The sequence below is a fragment of the Drosophila busckii genome, chromosome 2L (assembly GCF_011750605.1).
Source record: "Drosophila busckii strain San Diego stock center, stock number 13000-0081.31 chromosome 2L, ASM1175060v1, whole genome shotgun sequence".
Taxonomy (NCBI): domain Eukaryota; kingdom Metazoa; phylum Arthropoda; class Insecta; order Diptera; family Drosophilidae; genus Drosophila; species Drosophila busckii.
In genome coordinates this window covers 8,006,659-8,022,483 of record NC_046604.1, presented here as the reverse complement: position 1 = coordinate 8,022,483, position 15,825 = coordinate 8,006,659, and the positions used below count along the sequence as shown (strand labels likewise).

Sequence of the window (15,825 nt, the reverse complement as noted above, 5' to 3'; positions counted from 1 at the left end):
ATTTTACGGTGGTTGTATGGGTTTTTTGCGCCTTTAGCAAAACTTCCAGCTAGTCCCGCACTCATTGCACATGACTAAGTTGGTCATAGGTTCATCGGCGAAACGTGGAGGAGCAATTGCGTGTATTACAGTTGTTACACCTAGTTCGGACTTTGAGTAGTTGCTTGGGAAAGACAGCGCCGCTCATAAAAAACCCACCCAAGCCCGGATTTTTAGGATCGAGTGCCGCGCGCAACTGGGCCTTAATTCTATTAATTTTATATCCGAAACTATCTTTGTATCTGTAAATAGTGCTCGCGGCACTTGCTGCCCATACATAAACAGACTTACTAATTAATAAATGAAATGAATCATTCAACAATACGATGGGTGCTATTATTTTAGCTGCAAACAACAAAAATAACTGACACACGTACAAAATGACCGATCGCCCAAGCGAAAATTTTAAACTTGTTTTGTATACAGTGCTGCCAGGTAGTCTGAGTAAAAATAAACTAAATAAACAAACGGCTACTTATTCTCGCTACTTTCCAGCCATGCATCGCCATCGCATATCATTTTTGTTTAGTTGATTGCACAATTCAGTCTGCCTATTTTTATGCAGGGGACAATTTAAACTTATGAAATATTTCTTGAAGTTCTAAAAAATTTAACGGCTAGCTATATGAACTTTGAAATATGCTAGATATAGGTGGCCACACTGCTTGTATCGACTTTATGACGTATGTATGTATCTGGTTCCTCATTCGCGCATCACTCGATTTGAAAATGGAATAAGCTATACAATTTGCAAATAACTTATAGATATAGATTTTTCATAAATCGTATTTTATCAATAAATAAATAAATGTATTCGAGACTACAATAAAATGTTTAAAAGGTCTCAGGACAGGAAATTATTGTTTCTTGTTTTATTTATATCGATTGTTATAACGATTAAGATTGCGATGACCGATAGGGATGACGGTACTGACAGATCGATCTCTTGTACTTATACCATATACTTTTATTTATTATCATAATAACATATTTTAATAACGAAACTCCTGGCTGAATGTTTTAAAATAGCAACATTCATTTTTTGTTGCTAACATCTTGGAAATCCAAATTTCCAGCTTGCGTGTACATTTTAAAAGTTATCCATTATCTGTAGCTTGACTGTCAAATATTATCAGTTAAAATGAAGCGAGCGACACTTATTGCAGGGCAGCAAAATAAAAGTTCTCATCCAAGTTGACGTTTTTTATTATTGAAATTTGTCGTTTTAGGTGGTCAATGAATACAAATGTATTATGTGTATAAATGTATGTGTGTATGTGTATGCCTATATGCCATAGTTAAATTTAATGTTAAGGGGGGTGTATGGGGCTTGGTGCCTTTAGCAGAACTTCCAGCGATTGCCGCACTCATTGCACATGACGAACGTGGTCATAGGTTCATCGGCGGAGCGTGTCTGTAGCTGATTGTAGGTGCAGTTGCGTTTCTTACACTTGCCACACTTGAGAAGGTCGGTCTTAGTGCCCTGTACGGTGGCCAGCTGTGCATCATTAATGGCCTCCTTTACAAACTTTTCACGCAACTTTTTCATCTCATCGCTGGCCATCTCCTCTGGCGTCATTTTAGCCAGTTGTTTGGCGGTGACAGCGCCGCACATGAAATTGCCACGCAAGCCTGGATTTTTTGGATCCTTTAAATTGGCAACACGTGAGCGGATGCGATTCTTGTACTTCATATCAGTATTTTTGAACTCAGCATAGATGGCATCCTCCAGCTCGGCAGCCATTTCCTCTGGCTCATTACAACCTTCAGGCACTTCACCTATTTTTATCGCATTAGTTAACATTTCCCGGCATTTAAGGCGTACAGCGTCTGTCATTCCGCCGCTACTAGCCGGAAAAGATGATTGTGTTGACTTTTTATCATCGCGCTTGTCTTTGCTGCTAGAGTTGCTGCCGCTGCTGCTGCTTTTCTCCTTAGATTTGCTGGCAGTTGTAGCTTTCGATGCACTGCTTGAGCTTTCTTTGCCGGGAGCATTCTCCTTTGGCGTAGTCGTGGGCGCAGGACTAGCAAGAAAACGTTTCCAGTTCTTAATCAGTGTCTTAGCTAGTGCAATAACCTCGTCGTCCTTGCTGCTCTTACGCAGTTCGTTTACCGTCATGCCAATGCGTGTCTTTGTCAATATTTCCAGATTAATATTGAGCGTTTGCAGCGCCTTCAGCAAATCTAGCGCCTGCTCTTGGCCCTGTTAATTATACCGCATACAAAATGATGCTTTATTTTTATATTTGTGGTTGTACTTACCGTGCCATCGCTAGCCGTCGATATTTTGCCTATTTTTTTCTGAATTCGGAACACTTCGTCCTCCACGCTCATTTTGACAGCCGCTGCTATTTTTGAAAAATTTACTTTATTTCTGACAACATAGAGGTTATGTTAACTAACATTCGAGCAGTTAACAGTTGTTGCAAGTGTATGCAACGTTAAATTGGTTTTATCTCTCTTACCTTTTTCCCTCCAAATGTATATTGTTTACCAATTTTTCTTTTATGTATTCTAGAGTTGTGTTGCAAGTTCAAAAGAGCAGTGTACTCAAATAAACTCATGAACTGCATCTGAAACAAGCGTCTCAGTTTTGTTATCGAGCAAGTTATCGAATGGAATATCAGGGCAGACTTCGGTTATTTAAAAACCCATTTAGTAGTTACATATACATATGTATGTACTAAAGTAAATTTGTCAGAAATCAAAGCCAAAACTCATATTTATTACTTAAATAATATTAATTTCAAGTAATACATTTATTTTTTCATATGACACGAGTAACAATATTGATCTTAATTATATATGTACATGCATACATAAATATATACATTTGTGCACTTGTATGTATTTTGATATTTCATTTTCATTAAAATTAATTTTATGTATTCATTGAAATATTCTGCTTACAATTAGTTGTAGATCAAATGCACCGGGCTTTACCCACTGCCTATGTACATATGTATGTATGTATGTATGTACATATATGAAAGAAGAACCATTTCTTGTGGTCTTTTTACTGGCCATTTCTGGTCTACTATTTTTGTTGGTGCTTTTTCGGGATTTTATTATTTATTAATAACTTTCTAAGTTTATATCAAATACTAATTAGATTTGTATTACATTATCTAAATTACAAACATGTCTGTACGTGAATTTGTACATATGTATGTATGGTCATGCACATTGAAGAATTTCTACTAATGTTTTTTCACTCTACTGAAACGGTTCTTCCTTTGCATGGTTTTAGTTCACCGTTATGCTCCAGAGTAGCCTACGTTCCAAAGTTTTGTATATATTTGCTTATAATAGATTATTGCTTAGTACTTTGTAGCTGCCTGGCAGCCCTAAAATATTGCAAATGGTGCCGAAACGGTTAACGCAAGAAGCGCCTTTTTCGCAAACATTTTTCAATTCCCTCATTCTCATTTGAGTTTAGCTTTCATTCGGTTGAGTTTGACTCTGTGCGCGTGTGAATTAAGAATTTTAAAAATATTTCAGCGGTGAGTTTTGTTGAATAAGTTTTTTGACTTTATCAAATTACTTAGATCAATTGATAAAAGTTATGTGATAATTTAATTATGGTATTGTGCTTTAATTTAATTCATAAAAGTTGTACAATAATTTAAGTGCATTGTGTTTTTTATATTAATTTGTCAGGAACACTATAAAAAAAACATTTGTTTGTATTTTAAAAAGTGTAATTAGGCACATTTTAATTCTATAAAAGGTGTTGCTTATTTATGCGCGTTTAAATATGTTCAGATAATTCACGCAGGATCGCGCATGCTTTCATGGCTCTTTTCCCTAGTCCGTTATTTCTGTACAAGACTTATTTAATTAGATGGCATTAATTGCATTCAATGTGTTTTGTTATTTACATATATATGTATGTACACATGTACATCCATAATATGTAAATAGATATTTCTATAAAATCAAATTTACGCATTTCTCAAATGTACACATGTTTCTGGTTTACGTCCACATCTTTTTTAATTCACCGTTGCTTTTTAGAGTTGTCAGCATTTGTAAAATTTTGATGTCAGAATATAAAAAGTTATTGGAATCATACTTTGCAGCTGCTGACAACTCTAAAACTGGCAAATGACGCCAAAACGTTTAAAATTCAAATTTTTTCAATTCCTTCATTTTATTTCAGTGTTTAACTGTCCTTCGGTTTGACTTCGGTGCTTATTTAATTTAAGCGTGCGACTCAGATTGTTTTTAGCGGTAAGTTTGTCGTAAGAAAAATTGCACATTGCACATGTATGTATTAGTATGTGTTCTAATTTATAATATTAAGACTTGTGGAGGACTAGAATATACAAATCAGTTTGTGTTTTTAAATTTTGGATCTAAGGAAAAGCGTATGTATTTTAGTTGCAACGTTGATGATGTGAAATACACTGAACATTGTTAAGTTTACACGAACGACAAATGTTTCACCATAAATAAACGTTGGAAATGTGTTTTTTTTTGTTCTTTATTTTTTTTCAATTAATTTTTGTTTTCTGCTTTTTTTTGTATTGGTTTTACACGAGGTTCTCTCAATTTTTTTTTTGTAATTATAGAATTATGGGCTTCGTTATCATTCATTCTTTGGGTTCTAAATACAGTATTTGTTCAATATATTAATCCAAAAATGTTTTTGTTTTAAATTGTATTGTTATTCATCTCTAAGTGATTTAGTCATAAAATTTTTGTTGCAATTTTACTTTAGTTGACAGTTTATTATACCAACTCTCTTTACCGTACGTAAATATACATAAATATAGTTGATTTTATATTCGTGTCAATAATTTATACAATTTCTAATTGTAAAAGCATTAAAATTTTACAGGGTATGTTGTTATATATGCATGCAAATTTATGCATACATATAATTTAGATCAATATTGTTTTTTATTTATTTGTTTTGTTATGTTTCAACTGCTTCTACTCATTAATTATTATTTATAAATATATTTGTTCCAATAGGTTTTTGTTCAGTTTTTATTTTATTAGTGCTTACTGCTAAAAAGTTTTATTTGCTGCTGTTGTATAAATTTTTTGTTTTAACTTTCGCATATACGATTTATAGAACTCTTTAATTTACGTATATACCTATTAAGTGATTTTGTTTGTTTATAATGAAACAGAAATACAAGATATTTAACACTTAATATTGGCTTTAAAATTTTTTTGTTCTACTGCTGGAGTTTTAAATTTTTTTCATTTATTAATTCTTTAAAATACAATCGTAACACAGTAAAAATTAAAGGAAAAATGCATTTTTATATGAGGACAGCGCATGCATATAAAAATGTTTAACAAAAAAATATGTGTGTTTGTAGATGTGTGAGTAATGAAGAAAAAATAATGCGCCTAATAAAATGACTGGGGGCATCAAATTATATTAAGTTATGGTCTCTTAAAATCCCTTTACGCTATTTGCTCACTTTGTTCACTGGATTTGGCGCACTGTTGGTTTATGTAAATGTTTTTGCTTGTGTGTGTGTGTATGAACTGATGACTTTTGATTGATTGTTAGCTTGATTAAAGTAGTACAATAAAAGGAAAGAACAACAAATTTACAGCGTGTAATTATATATATAGTATGTATGTGTGTTTATATATATATAGAAACTTTGCTCTTTAGTTTTTCTTTATCTAAATTGCTTTTGCTTAAATTTACAGTTTGGTTTTATTTTCATTTCATTTTGTTTTATTATGTGTATATATATAAATATATATATATATATAGTAATATATATTTTATTGTTTTTTTTTCTTCAAATATTTGTTTTTGATGCTTTTGGCCTTCGGCTGCGCTGCGGCCAATTCGCATTTTGAAAATTCTTATAACATTGTTTTTCTTTCAGTGTAATGCTTGAAAATTTAGCAAATGTGGTTGTGTGTGACTGTGAGTGAGGGTGTGTGTATGAATGGTAAGATTGTGATTGGTAAGCTTGTTTCCTCCTGTCTTCCTTTACAGCCACCAACTCTTAATCTCGCATTTAATTTTTTGTTTTTCAATGGCGCTTAGGCCAGAGTAGGGAACTGGCGCTCATCGTTAACCTTGGGTGCAGCATTCTGCTGGCGTTCATTACCGAAACGCTTGCCGACATGACCACCGCCAATGCCACCACCCATGCCGCGACGCTCCACTGGCGGCCGAGCGGTCTCGGAGCGCACTGGGCGAGGCTCAGTGTTGCCGCCTTCGGCGTCCCTATGATTGCCAGGACCGCCGCCGGTAGCGCCACCACGATTGCCGGGTGGGCCATCGCTGCGTGGGCCGCCAGTGCGTGGGCCACCACGACCTCCGCGTCCGCCAAAACCGCCTCCGCGACGTCCATCATTGAAATTGAATTGAATGTCCAGAACGCGCTGTTGACGACCTACACGCTGCGGATACATGGCGGGATCGTATTCAAGTTCCTCTTCGCTTTCGTTCTCCTTCTTTTTGTTGTTGGTCAGCACAATCATTTTCTTCCACTGTGATGTGTCCTCGCCTGGAAATCGAATGAAAGATTTGCAAGTCAGCTTGGTTTAATTAATAAGATTTATTAATTACTAATTACCTTCGCCAGCCTTGCGTATGTTGAACTTGGGCTTAATACGCTGCTGCTGCTGTGCCTTCCATTCATCCAGAGTTATCTCTTTGGCCTCTTCCTCAGCTGCGATCTGCTCAGCCGTTTGCTCATTGCCAGATTCGTCAGCCTTGGTACCTTCAGCATTGTTGGCATTTGTAGTCTCTGCGCCCTCATTGTTCTTGTTCACATCATCGATGGCCTCCTTTACCGATCCCCAGTTATGTGCGCCAGCGCCATCGCGTTTGTCAACAGCCTTTACACCTATTAAAATTATACATTTCTTATTATTTTGTAGCTCGCTTTAAATTCAAAGGCAGACCAAAGGAGTGTGTATTTCAAAAAATTCCAAGGTGAGTTGAGCGCAAATAATATTTGTTAATATTTTTCAACTAATTTTAAATCCATTTTTTGCAGACTCTGCGCAACCCAATTTTCGTTTTTATACAACTAAACGCTAGGTAAGCGCAAATATCAAACCTAATATTTTATCGGGACTTCAAAACGAGATTAATAAGATTACAAGTTCTGTTAGATTAGATTAGCCGTTCTAATGAGTCTCCTAACTAAATCATCTATTAAAAGTTGTTCAATTCTAAAATTGCATGTGGTCTGCTATTTATGTTTATCGATTTCTATACATAAAACTCATGATAAGAGTTCAGCTGACTAAACACGTTTTCTATAGGCTTACTATAAAATATCTGTAGGTGCACTATAAAATTATTCCCATAAGAAAGTTGTAACGTAATTTTAGTAATTTATACATATGGGCACTCCATACTGTTGCTCTTTACTCTCCTACTGAGCGAAATATGCTGATATTCCATAAGACTCCCACACTCTCGCTAATGAATTATGTGGGTGGAGAAAGAGGAGCGTTGGCCTAAAGAAGAAGCAAACTATTTTTAAACATACATAATGAGCGTGTATGTGTGTTGTGATATATATATTTCGAAACAACAATTTTTCCTTTAAAATTGAAACGTGCACTCTCATAATTTTGTAATTTCTCACTGTTGGTCATTATTTTAGATTTGATATTAATTTTGGAACTTGCTTTCAAGCACATAGCATAACAATTAACATTATCATTAACAGAACATGTAACATCTGTGTGCGTGTGGTGTAAAGAGGGGAGGTGTGTTTGATTGTGTTCGTGGACAGGTGTGGGGTTTCTACTCACCAGTTCTGTCGGAGCCAGATTGACGATCAAATTCACGTTTACGATTGTTGCCGTCAAAGTTGCGATTCTGGCGTGGTGGACGATCAGCATTGCCGCCGAAACCGCCGCTGCCACCGCCGCCGCGATAAGGTCTTGGATTTCCATCAGCATTGTTACCAGAGTTGCCACCTGGAGCGCCATTTTCGCGCACGTTGCGGCGATTATTGCGCTGCTCGCGGGTTGCCTCACCATTCTGTTGACGAAAATTGACATTGCGCTGTTGTTGTTGTTGCCCTTGACCAGCTTCACGTGTTTTGCCCGCAGCAGCACCGCCAGCACTACGCGCAGCAACAGCCCCACCTTGTTTATTGCTGTTGTTGTTCAGTTTCTCATTGTTGCCAGTTGTCGATTTCTTGCCATCATTTTTGTTGAGCGCACCTGGTTTGTTTTCCTTTTCGGCTTGATTTGGCTTCTTGTTGGCACCCGCTCCAGCTCCGGGTTTAGCTGCCTTTGCGGTTGGCGCCGTTTTCGTAGCCGCTGCTGCTGGCGCCGCCGCTGGCTGCTGCTGCTTCTTCTTGGCCGCAACTAGATTATCTAATGGATCGCTAACATCGTCGTCCATGAACAAAAGTTCATAACGGTTTTTACCGGCGCTGTCCATGCTGCTGTTTATGTTTGGGCACTATTCCAATTACCCTTAAATTGATTTTTCCACACACGAGCTTTGGACTTTTTTTTTGCAAAAAATCACACACGAGATTTCCACACAGAGTTTCTGTCAGAAATGAAAATTTGTGTGTTTGGTCGCTGCTGCTGCGCCTACTTGGTGGTATATGTATGTGTGAGTGTGTGTGCAAGAGAATAGAAAAAAATACGTTCTTTAGTTCTTGCTTTTCTACTATTTTTTTCGTCGTAGTCGTATGGCTGGTTGCCTGGCTGCGCTCTAACCTTAATTTTCTGCGTTTCTGCTTTGACTTTGACTGCTACACACAAACGTGCACATATATGCAAATATATACATATACACACATATACTTAACTCGAGGCGCACATGTGTTCTACAGCAAGGCGAACGAAAAGAGCATGTTGTGATACATACACAGAACAACAGATTCGCATTTAACCAGAATTGCTCCTCCAGTTGCTCCACACGTTTGTGTGAATGGCAAAAATGTTAAATGTTGCTTTTGAAAGTTAAATCAAAGATTAATAGAAATAAATACATTATTGACGGAAATCTGAAATTAATTTTTAGGCTGATTTTATTTAACATTAATATTCAGAATTGAATGGGAAGATTAACTTAAATAATATTATTCACACGGAGTCCGTCCGACAGTATTAATTATTGTACTGTAAAACATAAAGTTAAGAAAAATGTAGTAAATCTAGTATTTTCTTGTGCTTAATTGTAGTATTTTCCTATTTAGTTACAATATTTTTTAATGCATCTTTTTAATTATTTTATTGTATTAATTTTGTAATTTTTATTACATATTAAGTATTTACTAATTTATTTTGATTGCCATTTAGGGATGCTAATTTTTATTTGAATTATTTTGCATATTCCTATTATCATTATGTTAAGAAAATATTTGAAATTTTTTTTTTTATTTTCAGTTAAGAAAACTATTCGAAACATGAGTGATTGGGAAGATGAGGTAATTATCAGACATAAGCCTATTAAATGTTCGTCAATATAAATTTTACTTATTAAACTTTAAGCCAGTGGCCATTGCACCGGCAGCACCTGTTGCAATTTCAAGTGCTAATGATGATGACTGGGGAGATACTCCGTCGGTCACCAAAAAAAATGATTCCGAATGGGGTGGTGGCGGCGGCGGTGGCGGTAATGGCTATCGCGGACGTCGCGATGGTGAAGAAGGCGGAGGAGGTGGTTATCGTGGACGTCGAAATGATGATGGCGGCGATGGTGGTAAGTACCGCTTTGACCAAATTAATTTGTAAGTGTTCTTGTGATGTCGTCTGTGATGTCTATGTTATGTCTGTCGTTCAGTGGCGCAGTTGCTTCAAGGACTTGATAGTAATGCCATGCGCATGCCCACTAGCTATGACGAGGAGACTGTCTTGGAATTTCTTGAAAAGTACGATATGTCCGTGAGCAAATGTACACTTGGCCAGTTGCGTATGCAACGTGATTATCTAATGCTTGCGTATCAGCATATAGTAAATAGTGAGTGGCAAGCATTGCAAGGCATGGAGCAAATTCGGCGTAATCAAAAGATACGTGATCTGCGCGATGAGGTCAGTAAATCGGATCGGTTTATTGAGGAGCTCAGACAACTGCTTAATGACGAGACTGGTGAGAATCAGCCTGCGGAGAGGCAGCAGCAGTATCCGCTGGACGGGAACGCAAGTCTGCCGCAAAGAGATTCTGAAGATGGTGGCAATACTTTTGTAGTTCCGCGCACATCATATTCCATGAGCAGCCAACGTCGTCAGCGGCAATCGGCAACCACAGCCAAGACACCAACAACAGCCCAGACACCAACAACAAGTGCTGGTCCAACACATCAGCGTCTCTCAGCTAAACGCGTGCAACACATGTTGTCAATATATAATGCTACAGTTACTCCGTCAAGACGCTACATACAACAGAGGCCAGTACGCACAATGAGAGGCTGGTCGCGCCATTTAAGTGAAGATTTTATGAGCCAGCATGAAATGTGTGGATTGCGCAGTCTCAGGAATTGTGAGCTCGAGCAACTGGAAGAGCTACGCTGGGAGGAATTGAATGAGAAGAGTAGTTGGCTGGACTACATGCAAATGTTTACTAGCAAAATGTCGTTTATGTTAACTGCAAGCATACAAATATATCGTGAGATGTATGACAACCAAGAGGTGGAAGAAATAGAGGAGCAGCTGCAAGGGCAAGAGCCAATGCCTTCGAGCGGCGGCGGCAGCAGCACAATTCAGCACCAGACAGGCGGCTCAATTGAACAGATGCGAGACTTGGGATCAGGAATTCAGCACAGCAACTACTCGATTGATATGCAGACACCGCTCTTGCAATCGCAAGAGCAGCTAAATTCGCTAGATCGTAATCCAGAATTGCCGGATAGTTATGATGATGGGTATTTATATTAAATGTTCGATATATTAACTTTAGCTATCAATTTCTGCGCTTGTGAACATAATGAAATGAGAGAGTTGCTTACCTTTAGTTTATTGCCAGCAGAAGCCACAAGCCAGATTTTGTAGAAGAGAAAACTGGAGAAAACACACTTTTGTGGTAATCACAATTTTGACACATACTTATCGACATGAAAAAACAAAATAAAACTCAAATTTTTGATTTCAACATGTACAAAGCTACTATGCAACTTCCTTAAAAGAATTATGTATGGATTTAACTTCAGAAAATGTTAGTGCAGTTTATTTATCTTTTTTTTTTAAATTAACCCACCATAGGGTTGAGTATAATTTGTAAGAAAAGTAACTTTAGTAGTTGTCTAGCACATTATGTTTAAAAATATAGAAACGGCTCTCAAATGGCAAAAGAATATCCGATTTTGAAGTAATAAAGTAAGGTTAATAATTATGCGTCAGAAACTGTTAGCACCTAGTTCTTTATTATTCTTTGCCTGTGCTTAGTTATAACTAAGTTTTTTTTGCCTTACTAATACTCTAAGTTGAATAAAACTTTTCGCAGCTTAACTCTATTGCCACTATCAGGATTGCAAGCAAATCTGACAGATGAGGATGCATTTTTAATGCCACCACCCCCACTACCACCAGCAATACCTTTAGGGTTTTCTCCAGATGCTCAAATGTTAGATGATGCTATATTGAGATCTTTTGGCACGCGTCATTCATCTACGCCAATAAACCCATTTCATCCACGGCTGACCGCCATAAGTGAAGAGCAGCGTGCTTTGCAGCCTCTCGGGCGCATACTGGAGCTGCCAGAAGATGAAGAACTACAAGCTACACCTGTGTCCACGCGTGATTGGACGTCTATATTTCGTCCACGCGAGACGTTTATAAACTATCAAGAGACGCCTCAGCGTCAGTCGCGGCGTAGACGTCGCCGCAGAGTAGCAACAGCAGAAATAGCCGCTGGCACTAGTGGGGCAGCAACAGTTTCAGCGCAGCCACCAGCTGAGGCACCTGCAGGGCCACGGAGCAGTCAAGAGATTGTAAGCGAGTTTGTGGCATCGCTGGTGCAGTCTACTTTGGATTCCATGCAGCAGCCAGAAACTCCACAGCTGCCGCCAGCTGCAAAGCCAGAGCCACAGTCCGCGGCTGATTCTCAACTACCACCGATTGAGCCTTCAATGCCAACGGAACTTACAATGCCACCGGAGTTACAAGCAATGTCCTATGATATGCTATGTCAAGATCAGTCTTTCATGAACATGTCCTTAAATGAGCGGCCCAAACAAGCTGTGGTTACCTCTATGGACATTATATGTGCAGTTAATTGTGTTGGTCAGGGCGCATCATTGAACTCCGCCAATAAAAACAACAGCACCAGCAGTTTTAATACCAGACAGGTCTCGCAATCTGCTGCCATCACCATGGAGATGCATCAACAGGAGCACGAACAACGCCTTTATAGGCAGAGTCTTGATGATTTGGGTTTTATAATGGAGCACAAGGATATGCTGCGTATCATGGTCGATCATCAAAAGCAGCTAAGCGATAAGCAACAAGCGTTGTTTCCAGTGCGTGAGAAACAGATTGAAATTGAAGGCGGAATAGCTCAGCAATGTACTACAATGCCTGCTCTTTATACCTACGATCCGGCTATAATATTGCAAATGTCTGATATGAAACGTCGCGTGGCGCATGGACTGATACATGCCTTGATCACGTTGCCCGTAGTAAACATCAGTTCAATGTCGTTTATTACAACACGTGCGGAAGCAGCAGAAGCTTATCGCTTGCTCTTTGAGCTCTCGGGGGTCGGCATTGTAAAGCTTAGCCAGGATGCGAAATCGGCTTCTTTGTGTTGAGCTCTCACTCTCTTTTTCAGCTTAATTTTGACTGGCTGTTCAATATTTTATATACAAAAAACTAAGGAATCTTTATTTTTTAATTTACACTAAAATAAAACTTAATTTTAGTCTTGTTTTACCTTTATATAATTTACATTTTTAACCATCAAAAAAGTATTTTAATATTTGAAATATTTCCATCAATGTTAAATTTTTATTAAAGAAGAAAAATAATTATTTGAAAACTTATGTTCATAACCTCAAAATTAAATAAATGTTTACTATATAATACATTTTAATAATATGTAAATTGTATAATATATTTATTATAAATAATTTTAATAATAACTTTCAACAGGCGGCCGCGGTGGAGGTTTTAATCGCGATGGAGGAGATCGTGGTGGTCGACGCCGCGATGACGGTGAAGGCGGTGGTGAGCGTCGTCGACGTGATGATGGCGAAGGGGGTGGTGAGCGTCGTCGTCGCGATGATGGAGGTGGCGATTTTAACAATAACGAAGGAGAAGATGGCGAGAAAAAAGCGAGGGAGTTCTACATACCACCAGAACCCACAACTAATGAAACTGAACTATTTAGCACTGGCATCTGTTCAGGCATTAATTTCTCCAAATATGATAATATACCAGTTAAAGTATGTTAAAAGTTTATAAGCTGTAACGAATGTAGCACATTTACTAATTATAAATACTTTAAGGTAACTGGTGAGAATGTGCCACAGGCTATAAAGGACTTTGAAGGCGCTGGCTTGCGTCAAATTGTGGTGGACAATGTTGTCAAGTCTGGGTACAAGGTTCCCACGCCTATTCAGAAGGTAGCGATACCAGTCATTGCAGATGGACGCGATTTAATGGCCTGCGCTCAAACAGGTTCCGGCAAAACGGCTGCTTTTCTGTTGCCCATTCTGAGCAACTTACTCGATAAGAGTCAAGATCTTGAAATCGGCAAGCCACAGGCCGTAATTGTATCTCCTACTCGAGAGCTGGCCATTCAGATATTTAATGAGGCGCGTAAATTTGCCCATAGCTCTTATTTGAAGATAAGCATCGTTTATGGCGGCACCTCGGTGAAGTATCAGAACGAATGCGTTGCCAAAGGATGCCATGTGCTGATTGCTACTCCGGGTCGTCTCCTGGACTTTGTTGATCGCGCATTTATTATGTTCTCGGACACGCGCTTTGTTGTGCTGGATGAGGCCGATCGCATGCTGGACATGGGCTTCTCTGAGAGCATGCGCAAAATTATTAATCATCCAACCATGCGTCAGGAGCATCAGACATTGATGTTCTCAGCCACTTTTCCCGAGGAGATACAACGTTTGGCTGGCGAATTTTTGACCAATTATATATTTGTAACCATTGGCGTTGTCGGTGGTGCCTGCTCCGATGTGCAGCAAACCATCTATGAGGTGAACAAGTTCAACAAGCGCTCCAAGCTAATGGAAATATTGCGTGAGTCCGCCGATGGTACCATTGTCTTTGTGGAGACCAAGCGTGGAGCTGACTTCTTGGCCTCATTTTTTTCGGAAACTGAGTTTCCTACGACTTCGATTCATGGCGATCGTTTGCAGAGTCAGCGCGAGCAGGCCTTGCGTGACTTTAAGAATGGTACCATGAAAGTGCTCATTGCCACCTCAGTGGCATCGCGTGGACTTGATATAAAGAATATCAAACATGTTATTAACTATGACATGCCCAGTAGCATTGACGACTATGTGCATCGCATTGGACGCACTGGACGTGTGGGCAACAATGGTCGTGCCACCTCGTTCTTTGATCCTGACAACGATCGTGCGCTTGCTGGGGATCTTATTAAAATTTTGAAAGGATCTGGCCAAACCGTGCCTGATTTTCTCAATGAAATGGGAGGTGGCGGCAACTATACCGGCTCTAGCTTCGGCGGCATTGATGTTCGTGGTCATGTAAGTAACATCACTATTTGTCATTTATTTATTTATATTTACTAATTGCTTTTAATTGTTAGGGTGATACCGGGGCTGCTACCAACTTGGAAGCTGAACAGGAATGGGACTAAACTTGACATATAACTTGTATCGACGAAACAGAAACAATTTAAGTGGGCAATATATAAAAAAATTTTGTATTGCAAGCCAAACTTAAATTCCTTATAATTTATCAACATTTTTGATAAAAATCTTTAAAACACACAGTATATGATTTTGAAAATCTTTATTTCAACTTTTAGTTTTCAGCAAAACGGCTAAAATTTTGCATAAGTATCTAAACTCATAAACTAATGGAAGTTTAAAGTTAATTATTTTAATAGAAATAAATATGTATATTGGCTACCAATTTGTCTTGTTTACTTTTTGTTTAGTTTACATTGGCGCCTAAATTGTCGGCCACTTTGTTGACTGTTACATGATTGACATTGCTCCTAACAGTGTTGGTCTAACATTGTGTTTAACAGAATTTAATAACAATTTTGTTCATCAAAAACAAATGGTTAACAGGAGGTGTACACTTTATTATTGTACATTCAAAAAGCTCATTCAATATATAATCAAGCATCAGTCTGAAAACATCAAACAAGTAACATGCAATATTCGATGTATCGGTTACAGTTTTATTGCGATACATAGTGATATCGATGTATCGTCTGGCGATGCTTTCTTTCTAATAACACAGTCTCTGACGGCATTTTCAAGAGTAAATACGTGTTATGCGAACGCATAACAATAAATGCTTTAATATTGTTAAATTAAATAAAATATAATTGTGCTAAATAAATAAAAATAAAAAACAAATGAAACAAATCGCGCAAAGTATTGAAACTTGAAAACGCGCTGAAAAGTCGGCAATAAAATTTTAAAGCTAATGTACATTGGGACGATTATGAAATAAGCAGACAGTTTGAATTGCATTTGCCGTTCTTGTTGTTGTTGTTATGATTGTTGTACCTTTCGTGTGTCAAGCAGCTCCTAGATGCAGATAAACAGCGAGCCAATAACAACAAAAACAAGCGAGATGGCCACCAAAAACAAAAGAGAAGCACTGTTAGTGGATTGACGCCCACGCACATTAAACTCTGAAAGCCACCCCCTTTGAAAA

At 38.1% G+C, this 15,825-nt stretch overlaps 4 protein-coding genes across 6 annotated transcripts; 2 read left to right on the top strand and 2 right to left on the bottom strand.

Moving 5' to 3' along the window:
* Positions 1-1,201: 1,201 nt before the first annotated feature.
* On the bottom strand, positions 1,202-2,608 carry LOC108600319 (transcription elongation factor S-II). 2 transcript variants are annotated; one of them, XM_017987835.2, is made up of 3 exons: positions 2,505-2,601; positions 2,302-2,384; positions 1,202-2,242 (listed from the first exon to the last, which is right to left on the bottom strand). In XM_017987835.2, the coding sequence occupies exons 2-3, from the start codon at positions 2,371-2,373 to the stop codon at positions 1,379-1,381; spliced, it is 936 nt and encodes a 311-aa protein (XP_017843324.1). In that variant the 5' UTR covers positions 2,374-2,384; positions 2,505-2,601; the 3' UTR covers positions 1,202-1,378. The 2 variants fall into 2 exon arrangements, with proteins under 2 accessions (XP_017843324.1, XP_017843314.1); XM_017987825.2 differs by having other exon boundaries at positions 1,203-2,242; positions 2,302-2,387; positions 2,505-2,608.
* Positions 2,609-3,243: 635 nt separating this feature from the next.
* On the top strand, positions 3,244-14,818 carry LOC108607278 (ATP-dependent RNA helicase vasa). Its single transcript, XM_033295005.1, has 9 exons — positions 3,244-3,542; positions 4,202-4,272; positions 6,910-6,964; positions 7,029-7,072; positions 9,397-9,437; positions 9,502-9,712; positions 13,096-13,388; positions 13,452-14,675; positions 14,738-14,818. The coding sequence occupies exons 5-9, from the start codon at positions 9,417-9,419 to the stop codon at positions 14,786-14,788; spliced, it is 1,800 nt and encodes a 599-aa protein (XP_033150896.1). The 5' UTR covers positions 3,244-3,542; positions 4,202-4,272; positions 6,910-6,964; positions 7,029-7,072; positions 9,397-9,416; the 3' UTR covers positions 14,789-14,818.
* On the bottom strand, positions 5,813-11,049 carry LOC108607321 (plasminogen activator inhibitor 1 RNA-binding protein). 2 transcript variants are annotated; one of them, XM_017997995.2, is made up of 4 exons: positions 10,956-11,049; positions 7,798-8,595; positions 6,603-6,875; positions 5,813-6,533 (listed from the first exon to the last, which is right to left on the bottom strand). In XM_017997995.2, the coding sequence occupies exons 2-4, from the start codon at positions 8,435-8,437 to the stop codon at positions 6,064-6,066; spliced, it is 1,383 nt and encodes a 460-aa protein (XP_017853484.2). In that variant the 5' UTR covers positions 8,438-8,595; positions 10,956-11,049; the 3' UTR covers positions 5,813-6,063. The 2 variants fall into 2 exon arrangements, with proteins under 2 accessions (XP_017853484.2, XP_017853490.2); XM_017998001.2 differs by lacking the exon at positions 10,956-11,049 and adding an exon at positions 8,725-8,819.
* On the top strand, positions 11,221-12,811 carry LOC117135058 (sister chromatid cohesion protein solo). The gene is made up of 2 exons (XM_033295006.1): positions 11,221-11,322; positions 11,450-12,811. Exon 2 carries the CDS (start codon positions 11,511-11,513, stop codon positions 12,753-12,755), a length of 1,245 nt encoding a protein of 414 aa, XP_033150897.1. The 5' UTR covers positions 11,221-11,322; positions 11,450-11,510; the 3' UTR covers positions 12,756-12,811.
* Positions 14,819-15,825: the final 1,007 nt, after the last annotated feature.